Source organism: Neofelis nebulosa, chromosome 8 (assembly GCF_028018385.1).
Source record: "Neofelis nebulosa isolate mNeoNeb1 chromosome 8, mNeoNeb1.pri, whole genome shotgun sequence".
NCBI classification, from domain to species: Eukaryota; Metazoa; Chordata; class Mammalia; order Carnivora; family Felidae; genus Neofelis; species Neofelis nebulosa.
Window position 1 is genome coordinate 29,213,170 of NC_080789.1, and position 19,017 is coordinate 29,232,186.

The 19,017-nt window shown below is 37.1% G+C and overlaps 1 protein-coding gene across 2 annotated transcripts in view; it reads left to right on the forward strand.

Annotated features, from left to right (window-relative positions):
• DCN (decorin) overlaps positions 1 to 19,017 on the forward strand; it is a 42,589-nt gene that overhangs the window by 9,379 nt on the left and 14,193 nt on the right. For both annotated transcript variants that reach the window (XM_058741815.1, XM_058741817.1), the window contains exons 3-5: positions 10,166 to 10,278; positions 17,020 to 17,233; positions 18,000 to 18,113. In XM_058741815.1, coding sequence (XP_058597798.1) covers positions 10,166 to 10,278; positions 17,020 to 17,233; positions 18,000 to 18,113 — 441 coding nt within the window. The remainder of the gene's footprint in view (positions 1 to 10,165; positions 10,279 to 17,019; positions 17,234 to 17,999; positions 18,114 to 19,017) is intronic.

Here is a 19,017-nt window from a genome sequence, read left to right on the forward strand (position 1 = left end):
ATTATTATTGGGTAGGGTGGAGTATGGCAGATCTTTAGATGCAGCAAGAGGAATTCTCATGCGACTCGGATGGCCGAGGCTCCTGACATCAGGGGTCAAAGATGGGGAGGAGGAAGAAAGGAGTCAGAGAAAGCCACAGGAAGCATCTGTCTTCTTGAGCTTGACTGAGAACTGACACATCCCTGGTTTCATTCTCAGTCCCAGGAGGGAGAGAGAGGCAGCTGTGTGAGATCAAGGCATTTGGTCAGACTACAGCTGCGATGTGTTCTCCCCTGCAAGATCATCTTGGCTCCAGAGGACAGGCTGAGAATAGGTTACCGGAATATCAACTCCCTGAGCAAAAGAAATGCAGGGGACCCTCTAATCTTAATTTTTCTCCTTCAGAGAATAAAAAGATTATATATTTCCTTGAAAATAAGGATAAAGGAGAATTAATTCACTTTTCATTCCAGTCTCAATAAAAGGAGAAAGCCCTGAAGCAACTACACTATAACAGTCAAGGTTCAATTAATCCTTGACTTAGTTGGCAGATTGCTTTCCTGTAGCTTGTCTACTTCTGTGCTTTCACTATAATCTATATTTTCCTTGATTATTCTTATATATTTATATGTATATTATATATTACATATATATAGTAGTTATTCAGTATATTTTATTTATTTACTGAAACATTTCCTTCCAATACCCTAAGGAAAGTATAGTGATAACTTACTTTGTATACCCTGTACTTAACAAAATGCCTTATACTTGTTAGGCTCTCAAACATCAATAATTGCCTGACGAATGAATAAGTGAATATATGCATGACCTAGTGCTTGGATGAGTGCATAATTCTACAATATTCTTGATTCTATCAAGCTGGAAAAAGGAGAAAACATGGCTGACTAGGAGTCCTGGAGCTGTGGTGCACAGCATTTTTGTTTTTTGGTTGTTGTTTTGTTTGTTTGTTTGTTTGTTTGTTTGAGGATGGCCATAGAATCAGGAAGCTTAAACCTTCCTTGAGTTTATCTGAAAAGAGAATCAAATTAAAGGGGGAATCTCCTATTTCTGAAACCCAATGCAACGGCCATCACAATCAAATTGCTGTTTTTAAGAGGGGAATCAGGAAACATGTATGCCTTGAACAGAAAGGTTTTTGGTGGAACTGAGACTCCAACCTGTTGTATCTGTCATGTGCCAAAACTGAAGTGTATCACTATTGTCTTCATTATTAAATTGAAGACAGCATTATTAAAAAATATTGTTGGCAGTCAACAAGAATAAATTGTGGAGTTTGGACCCCTGCCACAGAACGGGGGGGGGGGGGGGGAAGCATGATGTCTTAGGGCAACCTGGCCTTTGTCCAACATGCAGTTTACCAGATTGCTGACATTTGCTAAAGAACCATGCTATTCATCACTGGGGCAACTAGAAAAAAAAAAGTACAATTTGTCATTAGCCTTCATTTCAGAAATGATTTTCTGGTAATATCTTAAGTAGAATCTTATTTACTTTAACAAATAGCCCTATTTTAACGAAGATAAAGTTCCTTTTACAGAATTTGGGAGAACAAATAAATAATTCAGACTAGCCTTAGAAACAATTGCATTTCAATGGAAAATTTAGAATCACATTAAAGGAACCTCATTGAAAAATAATTGAATGGAGAGAACCACTCTGTTCATGTTACTATTATTGAATAAATACTATCTCAAAACTTGACCACGTAAAAAGATAATTTTGCTTCGCTCATTATTTAAGGACAGGAGATTTGACTTGGGGTCTCTCTTGCATTTCAGACAGGTGTTGGCTGGGGCCGGGGCCATGGGGAGTCTAGCACACCCAAAACAGCTCACTCATAACTGGCAATTGTTGCTGCTATTGCCTATGAGCCCAGCTGTTCTGTCATCTGGAGTGCTTCAGATGGCCCCTGTAGCAGTGTGGTCTCAGCTTAGACAGGCTTTTTACATGGCCCCTGGCTGCTCCCAGAGCAAGCTTCCCAGAAGAACTGGGTAGCAGCTGTACAACCTTTTTTGACCTGGCCTCAAAAGTCACACCGTGTCTCCTCCGGCCCATTCCATTAGGTCATAGAGACATTGTAAGGCCAGCCCAGGTTTGAAAGGAGGGGGATTTGACTTCATCTTTTTATTGTTATTGAATAAGAGCATATGAGATGGGAGATATAATTAATGTCATCTTTGGAAACTGTGACCTTCTACACGCTCACTTGGATTTATATATGTTTCTAATGAGAAACATAGGCATAAGTTATGTATTCTATGTGGAAACTCCACAGATATTACATGTCCCTGTGAAGGTCATTATTTAACTACGTAAGAGGTCAAGTCAATGATAATGAAAATTAATTGACAAGTTTACTTCATAGTTACTGAAACTTTCTACTTGAGTTTAAGAAAGGCATTGAATCATATCTTCATAGCTTTTTTTTTCCATTGTAGAAGTATCTTTTTTAATAAAATGCTTATTTATTCATTTTTTAGAGAGACAGAGAAAGTGGGGGGGGCAGAGAGAGAGAGAGAGAGAGAGAAAGAGAATCCCAAGCAGACTCCATGCTGTCAAAACAGTGCCCAACATGGGGCTTGATCCCTTGAACTATGAGATCATGACCTGAGCCAAAACAGGAGTCGGGCGCTTAACTGACTGAACCCCTCAGCACCCCTGTAGAATATCTTTTTTGAAGCAAGTTTTACCTTGAAAATTGGTATTTCATTTAAAATGCCTAAAAAGTTAGAGAGGGAGGGAGCCAAAACGTAAGAGACTCTTAAAAACTGAGAACAAACTGAGAGTTGACAGGGGGTGGGGGGGAGTGGGTGATGGGCATTGAGGAGGGCACCTGTTGGGATGAGCCCTGGGTGTTGTATGGAAACCAATTTGACAATAAATTTTATATGAGAATAAAATAAAATAAAATAAAATAAAAATAAAATGCTTAACATTTTACTTTCCATATAGTTTTAGGAATTAATATAAAATTCATCAGTATCAGTAGGAATGGTTTAGTTAAAATCATAGATGGTTAATAAAATCATATATAAAGACAGAATTTGAGGGTTTTTTTTTATTTAAAAGCTTGAGATAAAAATATACTTAAGATTGAACAACTGTCTGCTTGTATGCTATCTGAAGATTAGTTTTAGTTCAAGTAAACAATTTTTAACTAAAATAAAGTTTTTCAATCACCTCAAAATAATCTTTAGCTTTAGGATTTCCACCCTAGTCTACTTCATGCTCAGCGTTTTAAGATCAAGAAGCGTTATATACGTGAATATAATGAGTTAAAGGTCCCAGTTATCTCTGGTTGGCATCCGAGTTGATGTTAAGACGAAGTCACTCTGACTCTAAAGATGATAATGTTGACCAAAACAAATAGCCCAATGCAAAAATGACTGAAATTTTCCGAATTTGCCAAAGGAGTGTAGCATTTGCCACTATTAAAATCTAGTTAAATGGACCAGCAACAGCTTTGGGGAGGCCGAGTTAGTTGTTGGGGAACGTGTGCTTCCTGAAATGAGGAGATACCAGCAAAAGGCAGGGCTTTGTAGACAAGCTCTCTAGAGACCTTGAGCATCAAAGACCGTGAACGTCTTTAGAGACTTTGAACGTCATGGGAGCAAGGATGAATGCAACAAGACCACACGGGGTTTGGTGAGAAGAGCCAACCCAGGAGTAAGAACTATAAATGAAAAATGTGTGTGTGACACATAGGCAGAGCAGATGTCAGCTTCCAGGGTAATACGTGTTATCATTGTATTGATTACAGGGAAAAACCCCTGAAAAACAGTCACTTTGCCACAGATTTACAGACTAATAATCAGCAAGATAATTGGAGCGGCACCCTTTTGTCTCCTTATTGAAAATACTTGTAGGTACCAGTAATTGAGGCCCTGCTCTGCAAGATGGTAAGAAATTATGTTGTAGGACAATTTAGTGAATCCTCACAAAACTTCTTTGAAAGCTGCAAGAAAACTGAGGCATAGACAGCTTAAGCAACTTACCCAAGGATAAGGATCAAAAAAGAGGAACCAGGATTAAAATTCAAATAACAGTCTTATTTAAAAGGTTATAGGAGGGGCACCTGGGTGGCTCAGTCGGTTAAGCGTCCGACTTCAGCTCAGGTCACGATCTCGCGGTCCGTGAGTTTGAGCCCCGCGTCGGGCTGATGGCTCAGAGCCTGGAGCCTGCTTCCGATTCTGTGTCTCCCTCTGTCTGACCCTCCCCCGTTCATGCTCTGTCTCTCTCTGTCTCAAAAAATAAATAAATAAAATAAAAAATGTTTAAAAAAATAAAAGGTTATAGGAAGATTTTTAAATATACAAAATCTGCAAAATAAGAGAGACTTGTATATTCATCACCAAGCTTCAACAACTGTCAACTAATGCCTGTATTTTTCTACATATCTCCACCCACCTTCCCCCTTCCATATTATTTCTTAAATTTTTAAATTTTTAATTTTTTAAAATTTATTCATTTTTGAGACAGAGAGAGACAGAGTGCGAGCCGGGGAGGAACAGAGAGAGAGGGAGACACAGAATCTGAAGCAGGCTGCAGGCTCTGAGCGGTCAGCATGGAGCCCAATGCGGGGCTCGAACCCACTGACTGGGAGATCATGACCTGAGCTGAAGTTGGATGCTTAACTGACTGAGCCACCCAGGTGCCTCTGCCTTCCATGTTATTTTAAAGCAAATTTCAGTTGTCCTGTCATTTTTTCCAACAATGTATCGGTATGTTTCTCTGAAAGATTAAAGCTCTTAATTCATACAATCACGACAACCAGATCACATCTAAAATTTAAGATCATTTCTTAATATCATCTGAGATTCATTCAGTGTACACATTTTCAACCATCTCGTAAATATTACGAATGTTTAATTTTACAGTTTGTGTGAATTAGGATCCAAATGAAGTACATACACTGCAATTATTTAAATAGCTTTAAAGTCTTGTAAACTATAAATGATTGAAAAACAAGCCTTTCTTTACTTTCCCCTGCGGTTTATCTGTTGAGGAAATAGGGATTTTGTTGAATCCATTTCTTTATTTTTGTTTACGTTTTTACTTTGATTCTAGTGAGTTAACATACAATGTTATATTAATTTCAGGTGTACAATATAGGAATTCAACAGTTCCACACATCACCCTGTGCTCATCAAGACAACTGCACTTCTTAATCTCCATCTCATTTAACCCATCCCCCCACTCCCTTCCCCTCTGGTAACCATCAGTATGTTTTCTGTAATTAAGAATTTGTTTATTTCTCTCTCACTTGCTCTCTCTCTCTCTCTCTCTCATTTTTGTTCCCTTTTGCTTATTTGTTTCTTAAATTCCACATATGAGTAAAATCATATAGTATTTGTTTTTCTCCGACTAAATTATTTTATTTAGCAATATACTCTCTAGATCCATCCATGCCATGTCAAATGACAAGATTTAATTCCTTCTTATGGCTGGATAATATTCCTTTGTGTGTGTGTGTGCATGTGTGTGTGTGTGTGTGTATACACCACATCTTTTTTATTCATTAATCACTGGGCACTTGGGCTCCTTCCATATCTTGGCCATTGTAAATAATGTTGCTATAAACCCAGGAGTGCATGCTTCCCTTGAATTAGTGTTCTTGTATTCTTTGGGTAATTACCCAGTAGTGTGACTGCTGGATCCTAAGGTAGTTCCATTTTTAACGTTTTAAGGAACCTCCATACTGTCTTCCACACTGGCTGTACCAGTTTGCATTCCCACGAACAGTCCTTGAGGGTTCCTTTTTCTTCACATTCTCACCAATGCTGGTTGTTTCTTGTGTTATGGATGTTAGCCATTGTAACAGGTGTGAGGTGATACCTCATTGGAGTTTTGATCTGTATTTATTTGATAATGGGGGATGTTGAGCTTCTTTTCATGTATCTGCTGGCCATCTGTATGCTTCCTTTGGAGAAATGTCTGTTCATGTCTTCTGCCCATTTTTTAATTGACATTGTTGAATCCATTTCTTTAATAGACTTAAGCATATACCTTTGACTTCTGTATCTCTTCTAAATTGGGAGTTACATCTACAGGCTTAATCAGATTCAGTGTTCATTATTTGCTTGATTGTTTTTGATAATACTTATCTATAAGTGAGGGTCTGTTCCTCCATCCAAGGGTTTACAATTGATCTCTTCCCATGAGAAATATATGTCATACAAAGAAACTGTTACCATTGTATCAGTTACCACGTGGGACAGAAAAGGTGGTATACTTCAGACATATGTGAACAAAGGTTCCTCACAAATATGTCGTAGACACAGAAGAAATTGAGAGCAGTTTTCAGGTGCAGATAATGGGGACAGCATATTTGATGGTAGTGTTCATTACTAAAATGTTTCTAGCTAAATCAAGAATCAGAAAGAAAATTCTGATTATTATAGCCAGTTGTATTCTAGTACTTCTGAGGAAAAGTAAGAACCGTTATGAAAGCAAGATGCGAAGAGATGATTGTAACAAAACATAGCAGAAAAGATCTTGAAGTCATGACCATGAACATTTCACCAAGGACAGCAGGACAGATAATGATTTTCCAACTAATCAATCAACAAGTCACCTTTATGTGTAAAGCAGTAAGACCACAGCTCTCATGAAATATAGTCATTTGTTTCTGCTTGCCCAGAATTTACAGAAAAGAAAGAAAACTGAAGTGCAGGACAATATCTCATGAGATTATATATAAGGAGTTGGTGGCAGAGGGGTCACTGTTATCTGGTGTGGTTAGGATGAATATTATAGAGGAGGGGGTGAAGGGCGCACTTTAAGGGGTTATTAGAATGAAGCTAGAAGGACTTGAGTGGGTGGAATATTCCATAAAACATAAATTATAAATAAAAACAAGTATTTAAGAATCAGCACAGTACGTTTAAGGAACAGTGTAGATCAGCATCTTTTAAAAAAAATATGTGCCGTGTTTACATACATCTATGGCACATCGGGTAGATATAGAGTGAGGACTCATGTCACCTTGTTCTTGGTTTAGGTTAAACATGAGATGCCTTAGAGAAGCCATATAACTGCATTAAATTTAAATTACCTATAAAAGAGAGCCTCGGTCTATATTAGAAGTCTCCTAATTTCTGGGACAAGTGAAGTTTTGAATGTTGAACAAGTTGATTTCCTATAAGATCAAAACCAAGTGCAACGAAGTAACAACAACCTGCCATCTGCTATCAGAATTATTTTTTTAAGAAGGTATATTTGAAATGGAGGCAGATGCTCGTCTCAGAAATGTGTGTGTGTGTTTGTGTATATGTGGGTGTGGGTGTGTAATTTACATTAAAAACACACTCAGTTGCACTTATTTTTGTCAAATTTTGTTTGATGTAGACTGGTAGGAATCTCATTGTAGTGCCTCCCTGATCAGCATTTGGGAATCATAGACAAGCTGTTACTTAATGGTCCTTTCCTTTGTGACATTTTAAGAAATCATAACTGGGATAATGTCCCCATTGTACTCTGCCTTTAGTTGTTGAGCAAGTTCAATGCCCTGTCTAGACCTTAAATGTACAACATGTGATTGCATCTGACATCAGAATGGTTCTGGGGTGCCTGAGTGGCTCAGTCTGTTGAGCATCAGACTTCAGCTCAGGTCATGATCCCCGGTTCATGGGTTTGAGCCCCATGTCAGGCTCTGGGCTGACAGCTCCCTCTCTCTCTGCCCCTCCCCTGCTCATGCTCTGTCTCTCTCTCTTCCTTTCAAAACTAAATAAACATTAAAAATTTTTTCTAAAAAAAATAGCTCTTTTTGGGGATACAGGAAAATTGTGTTCTAGTCTGCACTTTGACCCTCTTATGTGAGTTGCTCACGGCATGAAGCCTTTTCTAAAAATCATCTGGAAAAGTAAAATCACCCTACAGCCTTACCTATCTTGCCAGATTGATGTAAGTTAAATAAGATAACATATTTTCAGTTTTTATAAACTATAAAGCGAGATCAGTAGAAAGCTTTAATAAAAATACTGCTCTATAAATCCTCCAAATAGATATAAATTTACTAGTAGCTCAGAGTAGATGGTAGGGTTATGATTTTAATCGAGAAAATGACTTTCTAAGCACTAAAATGCAAAAATCACAAGCCTGAAGATTTTTTTTTTTAATTTTTTTTTTCAACGTTTTTTATTTATTTTTGGGACAGAGAGAGACAGAGCATGAACGGGGGAGGGGCAGAGAGAGAGGGAGACACAGAATCGGAAACAGGCTCCAGGCTCCGAGCCATCAGCCCAGAGCCTGACGCGGGGCTCGAACTCACGGACCACGAGATCGTGACCTGGCTGAAGTCGGACGCTTAACCGACTGCGCCATCCAGGCGCCCGAGCCTGAAGATTTTTTGACATTAAATCTTCAGAAAAATGACGTATATAATTCACCTCAAGCAGTTCCTAAAATTCCGGGACAAAATAATCAAAATTGTTAGCCAAATGATATATCAAAAATGATATATCATTTTTTCCCTCTCCACATCTGACATTTATCTGCACTTTGGCATTAAACAAATGTTAAGAGAGTCACTAGGATTTAAGTTCAATAATATGTAAAAGTAAGCATAAGTGGAGATTAAAACTTTGACAGAGAAGCCCACAGACTAATAATGAAATGTAGATGGGAACTTTTTTCCAAAGGAAAGGAAATGTGTCTTTTCTTGGTTGGAGAACACTAATTATCAATGATTTGGCAGAAGCCTGCCACTCCTAATTGCATGAAATTATCAATGTGACATTTCTGAAAATGGCAGCAATCATGACTGCATAGAGCAGTTAAATATCCTCCTACAAGATAGCTGTTCATCGCTGAAAACACTTCACTCTTGTTACTTCTCTGTGAACTGTTTCTGTAGTGAGTTCTTGGAATATATTTGTACATGTTTAGCATCGCCTGCATTTCGCTATTTAAATTTATAACGATAGTTGATCTCTGATAATGTGACAATGTGAGTAAAAAATTATTTGCAGAGAACTTAGAAGGTAGGTGATTTCAGGAATATTCTCTGCAATTTTCATGGAAGACACGAATATAGCACTATGACTGCAATGGTAATTCCACAGTCTGTACTTCCGTAAAATTCAAAATTGGAAAGATACCTTTGCAACATAGCAGTTGTAGTCCCTGTAGAAATTTTCTTTGTAATTGAAAACATTGAATTATATGTTCTGTGGGGATGTGGACAATTTCTGTCTTGTTCCTGCTGTGTCCCCCGGGCTTAATAAATTGATGGTGTCTAGGAAGTATTCCGTAAAGCTTTGTTGAATGAATGAAAGAATTCAAGTTTCAGATATGATGGAGAGGTTAAACAACTTTTCTGATTTATGTGATACAACCTAAAATACAGAAATGATCACATGAATTTGAGTCAATAGAATATCAAATTTTTGCTTAATGACCTACACCAATGTGAAACAAAGCCAATGGAAGAGAGAGAGGCATTTTAATTGTTTTAATCTTAATTATTTTTGAGACGCACAGAGAGAGACAGAGTGTGAGCGGGGGAGGAGCAGAGAGAGAGGGAGACACAGAATTCAAAACAGGCTCTAGGCTCTGAGCTGTCAGCACAGAGCCTGATACGGGGCTCAAACTCCCGAACTGCACGAGATTGACGCTTAACCAACTGAGCCACCAGACGCCCCAAGAGAGGCATTTTAAATGTAGATCTGTGGGAATGTCATGTTAGGTCTAAAGGGTCTTTGATGATTTGGCTGAAGCTCTTCTCTACTCATGGTATATTTATGCAGAAAGTATAGATTTAGAGGTCGCTTGCACTTAACATTTATCAAAGGAATTGATTGTTAAAACAAGAACAGTGAGGTAAAACAATGTGCACTGAGAAATTTGAGCCACTCTCTTACAAAATATAAATTTTACTTTTATTCAGAAAAGTAATTACATGGGGAAGGTGATGTGTTTATTTATACTTGAATATACATATATGTAACCTTTATATATATGTATCCTTTGTATACATCCTTTGACTTCTTTGGGAAAAATAAAGCAGATATTTTAAACTACAATCGGTATAATTCCTAGAAGAAGAAAATTATGGTACAGGTAAAATTTTCATTGTAACACTGATTTCTTTGCAAACACATCCCTTGTGATTGTGTAGTCATGTGCCCCTTTTACTGACTATACATCACTTTTACTCTCATGCAAGGTTTGGAAAAAGTGCCAAAAGAGCTCCCTCCTGACACTACGCTGCTGGACTTGCAAAACAACAAAATAACCGAAATCAAAGATGGAGACTTCAAGAACCTGAAGAACCTTCATGTAAGGATTCTTTGTTTATTTGTTTGTTGGTTGGTTTGTGAGTTGTAACAAGATCTGACTCAGAGGATTTTTCAAAACAAAACTTAGGTAAGGCCTGGGGTACTATATGGTAATAAATCAACACATAAGTGTTGATTAAATTCTCTGTTTAGGGAGCGATAGGGGTGCAAAGCATCGTATTCATTAACCCCTAAAAGTCAGCCAGTTTTCTTGCATATACCCCATATATCTTTAGTATTTGCTTCCTAAAAATATATATCTTAATCTTCTCTTATGTTTCATGAATAAAAGTCTTTATCTCCCCAGTTAGATAGTACTTCATTAGGCGAACAAAATGGACTACTGATCTTAGCATTCATTTATTTCTTTTTGTTTTCTTTCATTCATTTTCTAAGAGGTGCAAGTGTTTTAAAGGCTCAAAGATTGGCACCAATAGAAAAAGGGATAAACATCCATGTTTTACTTAGTAAATATAATTCTATCTCCAAACATCTATATCTATATATCTAGATCTTGCTTTGTATGCAGGAGTATGCATGCTTCATTCTTGTCTGTATCTGTGCTTTTATTGTCATTATTATAGTGTCACACATCCAGTGTACCGGATAGGATTCCAGCAGAAAATTAATGGCACTCTCAAAAGGGTTCACAGAGAAGGCTTTACTGAAGGGACTATTTACAAAGGGATATAGGAGCCAACAAAGCGTTATGAAGTATGCAAGCCCACCTTGAGAGAAGTAGGGAACTGTATTCCCACCTCCTGATTTCCTGTCAGTGTCTCCTATGGATGAACCTAATGAGAGGTCAGAGGTTAGGGTCATCTGGGTTAGGCAGTTTCCAAGTTCACTTCCCAGGACATAGAGGAAGGTCACATAGAACAAAGAATGAGTATAACTGTAGTTGGGAGAAAGTACGTTATAAATGGAGAATGACCAACCCAATCAAATAGGGTTAAGTATTGCTAAGGCAGCCTTCTGTAAGAGAAAGTGCATTGCCTTTTCAGGTAGGTCATCAGAATCCCTATGAACTGTATTTTTAGTCCAGCTCTCTACCTGTGGGATGAGTAGAATGTAGTCTCCCCTCAGAATATCATTGCACGTTTATTATAAAGAAGCTGGGTTTCAATGTCCATAATAAATGCCAAACACCTCACTGTAGGCCCCTCTTGAAGTATTGAGTCTGGTCCTGGGCAAGACATTTTTAGAAGGGCATTAACCTTTAAGTATCTTCAGAATGATCATCATGGAGATAAAGAATCTGGAAATCATCTCTTATAGGCACAGTTGACAGAGATGTGGACATCTAAATTGAATGAAAAAAGGTCACGAGTGACATATATGAAGGGCCATATTGGAGAAGAGAAATTGAATTTACTTACTTCAACTACAAAGTGACAGAATTGTCCTATTGGCAACTGAGTGGAAATTTCAGGGGAGCAGAGTTTTGCTTAACATTAAAAATACAATGTAAACCATTAGAATTTTCAGAAAAAAAAGGGAGAGAATTGCATAGTTATGAGATGTAGAGATAATGTTATGGGTACTAAGAAAGAGTCAAATCAGACATGTCCTACATCAGGTTACCAGTTAGTATTTGAGAGAATATTGGACAAAGGATCTAGAGGGTTAGCAGAATTTTGAAAGGAAGAGAAGAAAAGAGGGTTTTCTGTGTGAAAGGACAGGCAAGGCAAAGAAAATAAGCAGATACAGGAGTTGGCTGGAGGGAAAGATACAGGCTGCAAAGAGTGAAGATGAGGCGTGAGCTAGAGATCTCAAATCTTGAAGCAATGGGATCCATTTCTACTGATAAGATACGGACCTGAGCCCCAACTCACATTTTCTCTGCCTTCATGGTATGTTTTCACTCGGAGTGAGCTGATGGTGAAACCAACACAGTCTGTCAATGACTCTTCAAACTGTCATTGAATATGTTAGAAGATTAAGAAAAATTTAATGTTATTTCCAATGAGCTAAAATTTAAAGGCTTCATTTTATTTTTATAACTTCACCCTAAAGGTACTTTTTTAAGGAAGGAGAATTCTCTTACTCTAATCTCAATTACTGTATGTTTAAGTATAATCTGAATAATTTGTTTGACCTCCTTATAGCCTTAAATAAGAGATATCTAGTTTCTGTGACACTCTCATTAAATCTGGCATTTGTAATAAGATGTTCTTTCTTTTCCACGTCTCCCTCTCAGTATGTTTTAGGCAACTACTATCTTGGAATCTCTTTCCTTCTACTTCAAAGTATACATTGAAGAGAGGAAGAGTTTATTAGAGCTTCCAACTGTTCAGGGAATGTTAACCAGCTATTTTTCTCTTACTCTTTCATTCATGATCATTTCTAAACTTGTTATTTTGCAAATAAACGTTATAATTTCAGCCAGGAAAGGCACGCTTGAATGAGAAGGAAGAAGAGAAATGAAAATTTAGCAAAGATTAAAATAGAAAGGATTTAACAGAAAGCTTCCTTTTTTCTCAATAATTTGATCAATTTAAACTCTGTGTCTCATAATGAGTACTATATGCTGTGCAAGAGTAGTTTTATACTTATAGAAATGTAATATAATACTTTTCTATGTAATAGAAAAACCATAATTATTCTGTGAAATAATGGAAAATTAAGTATTACAATGACAACTTTTCATATATTTCCTTTGAATAAATGCTTAATAAATCTAGTAAGGATGTTCTTTTTAATTAAAAATAAAAAATTGTCAAAAGTTTCATAATAACAAACATTTGTGTAGCAATTACTACATACTAGGCTTAATACCTATATACAGTCACTTATGTAATTCTTACAACTCTTCTTATGAGGTAGACACTCTTGATAACTCCCTTATACAGATGAGGACACTCAGGCACAGAGAGGTTACTTATTCAGTTACTTGTTCCTAGTCACACAGCAAATAAGAGCCAAATCTTGGGATGCAAACTTGAGAGCATTCTGAATTGACTCTGTACGTTTATTGCCTATAAATATGATAGTAACCATACAGTCCCTTAAAACGATACCTGGTACAGTATAAACCTGCATTAGTGGTTTTGGGGAAATAATACTAAGTCAGGCTTTAACATTTTTTTGTTTCAATTGTGTTGAAATATAATTGACACACAACACTGTATAAGTTTAAGGTATACAGCATAATGACTTCATATATTGCAAAGTGATCACCACAATAAGTTTAGTTAATATCCTTCATCTTGAACAATGTGTGTGTGTGTGTGTGTGTGTGTGTATGTGAAAAGAAAAAACAGATGTATTTTTCCTTGTGACCTTGCGAGGAGACCTTGTAAGACTTACTCTCTTAGCACCCTTCAAATATACCATACCCCAATGTTGGCTGCAGTCGTAATGTTGTACCTTACATCCCAGCCCTCATTTAACTGGAAGTTTGTAACTTTCGATCACCTTCTTGGATGAAGGTGGTGAAAATGCTTTTATTCTTTCTTCCACTCCATTTCCATTGCCTGTTTTCTTTTCATCACCTCTCCCATACCTCCCAGGCTAGATCCCTTTTTATTTAGTTACCAAGGAAAGGAAGTAGGTTGTGATGATTTTTGAGGCTATGCTTCAATTTTAGTTTATGTGATGCTCAAGTCATTTCCTGCCCGCAAGCAGCAAGTTCTCTTCTCCTCTGACTTCTCTCACCTCTTAGCAAAGTCTTGATGAGTCGATTCTACTTGTCTTTCTTGTCTCTTTTCTCTTCTTTCTTTTTCTTTCTTTCTTTCTTTCTTTTCTTTTTCTTTTCTTTCTGTTTTCACTCTTGTTTGCATTTATCTTTTGTAGAATTGACTCTGGGCCATAAGTTTTTGTTTCTTCAGTTTCTTCTGTGATATCTTTTTGTTGTGTGCATCCTCCTCTTCTGATTTAAGAGGAATCTGCTCTTTTACAGTAAGGATTATCTCAGGTAGGGGTTAATCCAACCATAAGCCCTATAAGTTTAACTCCTGCATCTTGGCTTTGTTCACTTGGATGTGCTCAATGACCAGAGAATCTACATCTAAACCCTTAAGTTCAGCTCTACTCTCTGCACTTTTTAAGCATATTCAATAAAAACTCGGCACTCTTTCTGAGCCACCTGTGTCCAGCTTCACTCTCTGGCCTGGGCACAGCTACCAACTCCACGATCATAGTGACAGGGTGGCACATGTGGCTTCTGCAAAGTGACATCCTTCAGATAATCGGTGGCTTTTCCTTGATGTCCTGGGAAATCTCACGTGCGTTTTTAAAGTGAACACAAAGATTTTATTGTCTCGACTTGCATGATTTTGTAGGATTTTCTGGATCAAGTGGGAGGTGAACCATTTTCAGAGGTCATCTCAGGCTGTTTATGGGAAGAGGTTCCTTCTTTTCATTAGCTGATCTCCTGATGACTACCTGAGGTTCACCTTTGACTCTTTCTCTGTTTTTGCTGGCCTTTGGCGTTAGCCAATGTAATTAGTTTATTCCTATCTTACAATCTTGTCATTGCCTGTTATTTTATGAGTGTGCTTTCTTAAATAGGTATCAGCATGCATGGAACTAACATCAACCATCTTTACAAATACTGTATATACACAAATAACTTTGTTTTCGCTTGTGGATCTGTTTTATGTGAAGTTCTAGCTCATATAGCTCTTAAAAGTTTACCTCATTATGACCGAAATTTTCATAGCTTATATTTATTTTTCAAATGTATTTTAATTTGAAAGCAGGTGTGATTTCTACTGGATTAAGACATTCAACCAGCAATGCCATTTGAAAAGTGCTTTGCAAAGAAGTCCATATGCATCACTGTGCTTTGACTCTCACAATAACCCCCTGTAGGTGCTATTATTATTCCCAGTGTACTGAAGAAATAATTGGGGCAAGTGTCCTACTGCCACTAAAACTTAAGGGCGGATAGTACTATGGCGTGCTCACAGGTAGAGGTGTTATTTAATTATTACCTAGTGAACAAAGTAATATTTTATTGGCTGAAATCATCATCAGGGTGATTCTGCATAATAGGTTTTGACATTTAACGTAAAATAAGCAGATTTTCAGACCACGTTTAATACATTTACTGATGCCAAGCTTTCAGAGTTTTCTTCCATAGATGGCAATAGATGCTCTCCTCTTTCTTCATAATTAATTAAGCATCTGCCATGTTGGGTGTCTTTCAACGATGCAGCTCCTCTTAGATCGCTCTTCTAGCTCTGCTGTTACTAATTTCCTGGACATTTTGCTTGTAAATATTAATATCCTATGACTTGAACCATGGCGGGTGTTTGAATTTTTTGTAATATGCTTTGGGATTTCCTGGGATTTTGTTTTAACCAACCCATGCATCTTTTAGGATCAGTTAAAAGATTGTTACTTGTGATAAGGTTTAATTAGTCAAATAATGGGAACAACATGAGGATGTACATGGGTTAACCTACCGGCTGTTACCTTCAGAAAGTATTTCTGCATTTCTGATAGTGTAAGTTCTCATTGTTTTATTTTTTGTCCCCGTGCATTTTCATATATGCACAAAGTGAACTACAACTGAAAAGCAAGTTTCTCAGACCTGGATAAAATTATCCCGAATCCCATAGGATTAGTTGACAAGAAGACTTGGAATAATAAGAAGTATGGTTCTATAGACATACATATCATTGGAAAAGAAAGAAGTAGCCCAAAACTAAGTTTAGCAATAGCTATATGTGTAACAATAAGGAATGAGAAGTAATTTTCTTTTCTTTTTTTTTTTTTTTAATTTAAAAAAAAATTTTTTTTTAACGTTTATTTATTTTTGGGACAGAGAGAGACAGAGCATGAACGGGGGAGGGGCAGAGAGAGAGGGAGACACAGAATCGGAAGCAGGCTCCAGGCTCTGAGCCATCAGCCCAGAGCCCGACGCGGGGCTCGAACTCACGGACCGTGAGATCGTGACCTGAGCCTAAGTCGGACGCTCAACCGACTGAGCCACCCAGGCGCCCCAGAAGTAATTTTCTATATTAGGAGAAGGCAGGAACAAAAATTTAAGAATTACCAAAAATATTAACATACTTGACTATATAAAACCTTATATGTAAAAAGGACAAAACAGAATAAAAAATATTAAGGCTCTGCATTTCATGTTAACTATATCTTTATTTTCTATAAACCAGTTATTAAATATATTAAAATGTAATAAAAATGAGAAGTATTGTGATCACGCAAATCTTTCTTTCCATAAAATACCGAACAAAAGGAAATTGATTTTACCTTTCAAGTGACCAAGAAATCCAAAGAAATTACAGTGAGCTACAACATAATATACCAATTTGGCAAACTTTTGGGGAAAAGTTTTACCTAAATTTGTAAGGCTGCAAGAAAATTTTATGTCTTGTATTGCTGATGACAGGACAAATCAATGCCATCCTATTGCAGTGGAATCCGTGACAGCAGTCAATGAATATGGATTTTTAGGTTAAAAAGTTGACTGGGGGATGGATGCCTGTGGCATTGGCTTGTTTTCAGGCATTTTGGGTTACTCTCATAATTTCAATCTTTAGGAGTATTTAGTGTTGAAAAATTAAGTGTCTCTGTATCTATATTATAATCTATATTTCACCACCTTAATTTCTGATGTTCAGATCCTCATTACACTTCTGAAATGAAAGAATCACATTTGGTTAATTCTTTTCTGATCTCTTGCAGTTTTGTAGATTTCTCTGTTAGTCTCATGAATGAAATAAATAAACTACACACCTATTATATATATGTTGTTTTTGTTCACTATCTACAGACGTTGATCCTTGTCAACAACAAAATTAGCAAAATCAGCCCTGGAGCATTTACACCTTTGTTGAAATTGGAACGACTTTATCTGTCCAAGAATCATCTGAAGGAATTGCCAGAAAAAATGCCCAAAACTCTTCAGGAGCTGCGTGCTCACGAGAATGAGATCACCAAAGTGCGAAAAGCTGTGTTCAATGGCCTGAACCAGATGATCGTCGTAGGTACAGATATTCTTATAAGTCTAAGGCCAGGATTGAAGGTTCACCTTAAAAGATTCCAAGTAAGCTTTAGCTGCAGGAAGGGAAATTAGCTAGAATTGGCATGTCTTTAGCCTATACCAGGAACAGTAGCAAGACCAGCAGAAATGAGATTTTGAATCTGTGCCTTACAATGTTTTTGTTCCTCAATCTTAAGGATCTGGGAGTGTGGAGAAAACTGTAGGCCCAAAATCACCCTCATGTATGGCCAAGATGCAATGGAATGGATGGAATTAAGTAGTAATTAACTAGAGATGTGTGGGGGATACCTTTCCACTGTGGGGATTGTTTCTATTGTGAACATTCATAAATCATTTGTTTTAACAAATATGTCCTAATCGTGATAACAAATGGTGATTTTATAATTGGCTTACAAAATGCTAGTTTCAGATTATTTAGCATTGTAACTCATCTCAGGAAAGTAATAGCCCCACCATAAGTGTGACTTATAAACACTTGTGTTTGCTGATTTCCGGGCAAACCTATTGCTTTTACCACAAATCTTTGTGTTTTATTGTTATTGTTTGGTTTTTGTTTGTTTTAATGAGAGAAAATTTTACCTTAGTTTGCCATCCCTATGAAGAGCGCGTTCATTAATTTCTGTTTTGTTTTTCAGTCAAGCTGTTATTGACCCAAATTTCTCTTAAACTCCTTGTTGAAACAGACACGACTCTGATTTGCAATATCCTAATATTGTTCTCTAAGAACTTTGCACTTTTTGCATTTGTAGAACTGGGCACCAACCCACTGAAGAGCTCGGGAATTGAAAATGGAGCCTTCCAGGGAATGAAGAAGCTGTCCTACATCCGCATTGCTGACACCAATATAACCACCATCCCGCAAGGTGATAGAAAATTCTCCAAAGCAGTTTGAACATCCAAATATAACAACTTTAACATTCAAAAACATTGTTTTGGAAATTTAAACGGTGACTGAAGCAGCCAACGTTATTTCCAGTAAATTGTCTACCCTTGTTTCTATTGAGCCTGGATGACCCCTGGGCCATTTAGGCTCATTGTAGAGATGGCGAGACCTATAAAGTCTCTTCTAAGATATAACTTACACATAATGATTTCATGTTAAAGAATTGTGAGAGCACAGGGGGAAAAGTACAGTTATTTAAATAATAGAATCCCTTGCTGGTGTTAAAGGAAAAAAGATACATGGGAACACCTCAGAAATTGAGCCAATTTTTACATTGAGTCTCCAATCTTTAAGTGAATTCCTTTCCATCTTACTCTCTGAATAAGAGGATCCATAGTGGCCACTTATATAATAAGTCTTATATAATAGTGTTGTAGAGACTATGGATTTTGGTCTATTTGCTTGAGTTCAGTGTGTCCCTAACTGGCTCTAAGACCTTGGACAAGTTATTCAATATTTATGCCTTAACTTCTTTATTGGTAAAGTGGTAATAACACCAACATACAACTCATTAGATTGTCTAATGATTACATAACTAATTAGAAAAATATCAGGCATGTAAATAGTGGATTAATATTACCTTTTATTATTTGTAAAAATGTTTTAACACTCATTTTGCTTAGGCAAAGTACCAAACACTGGAGACAGGACAGTGAATAGGGTATACTGCCTGCCTTCATGGACCTTATTACCTAGAGCAAAGCCGGAAAATAAATAGCAATCACTACACAGCCATGGGGGTTAAGGTCATTGTGCTAAGGGCTACCTGGGAGAGACACATAAGCCATAAAGAAAAGAAATCTAATCACCATTAGAAATTAGAA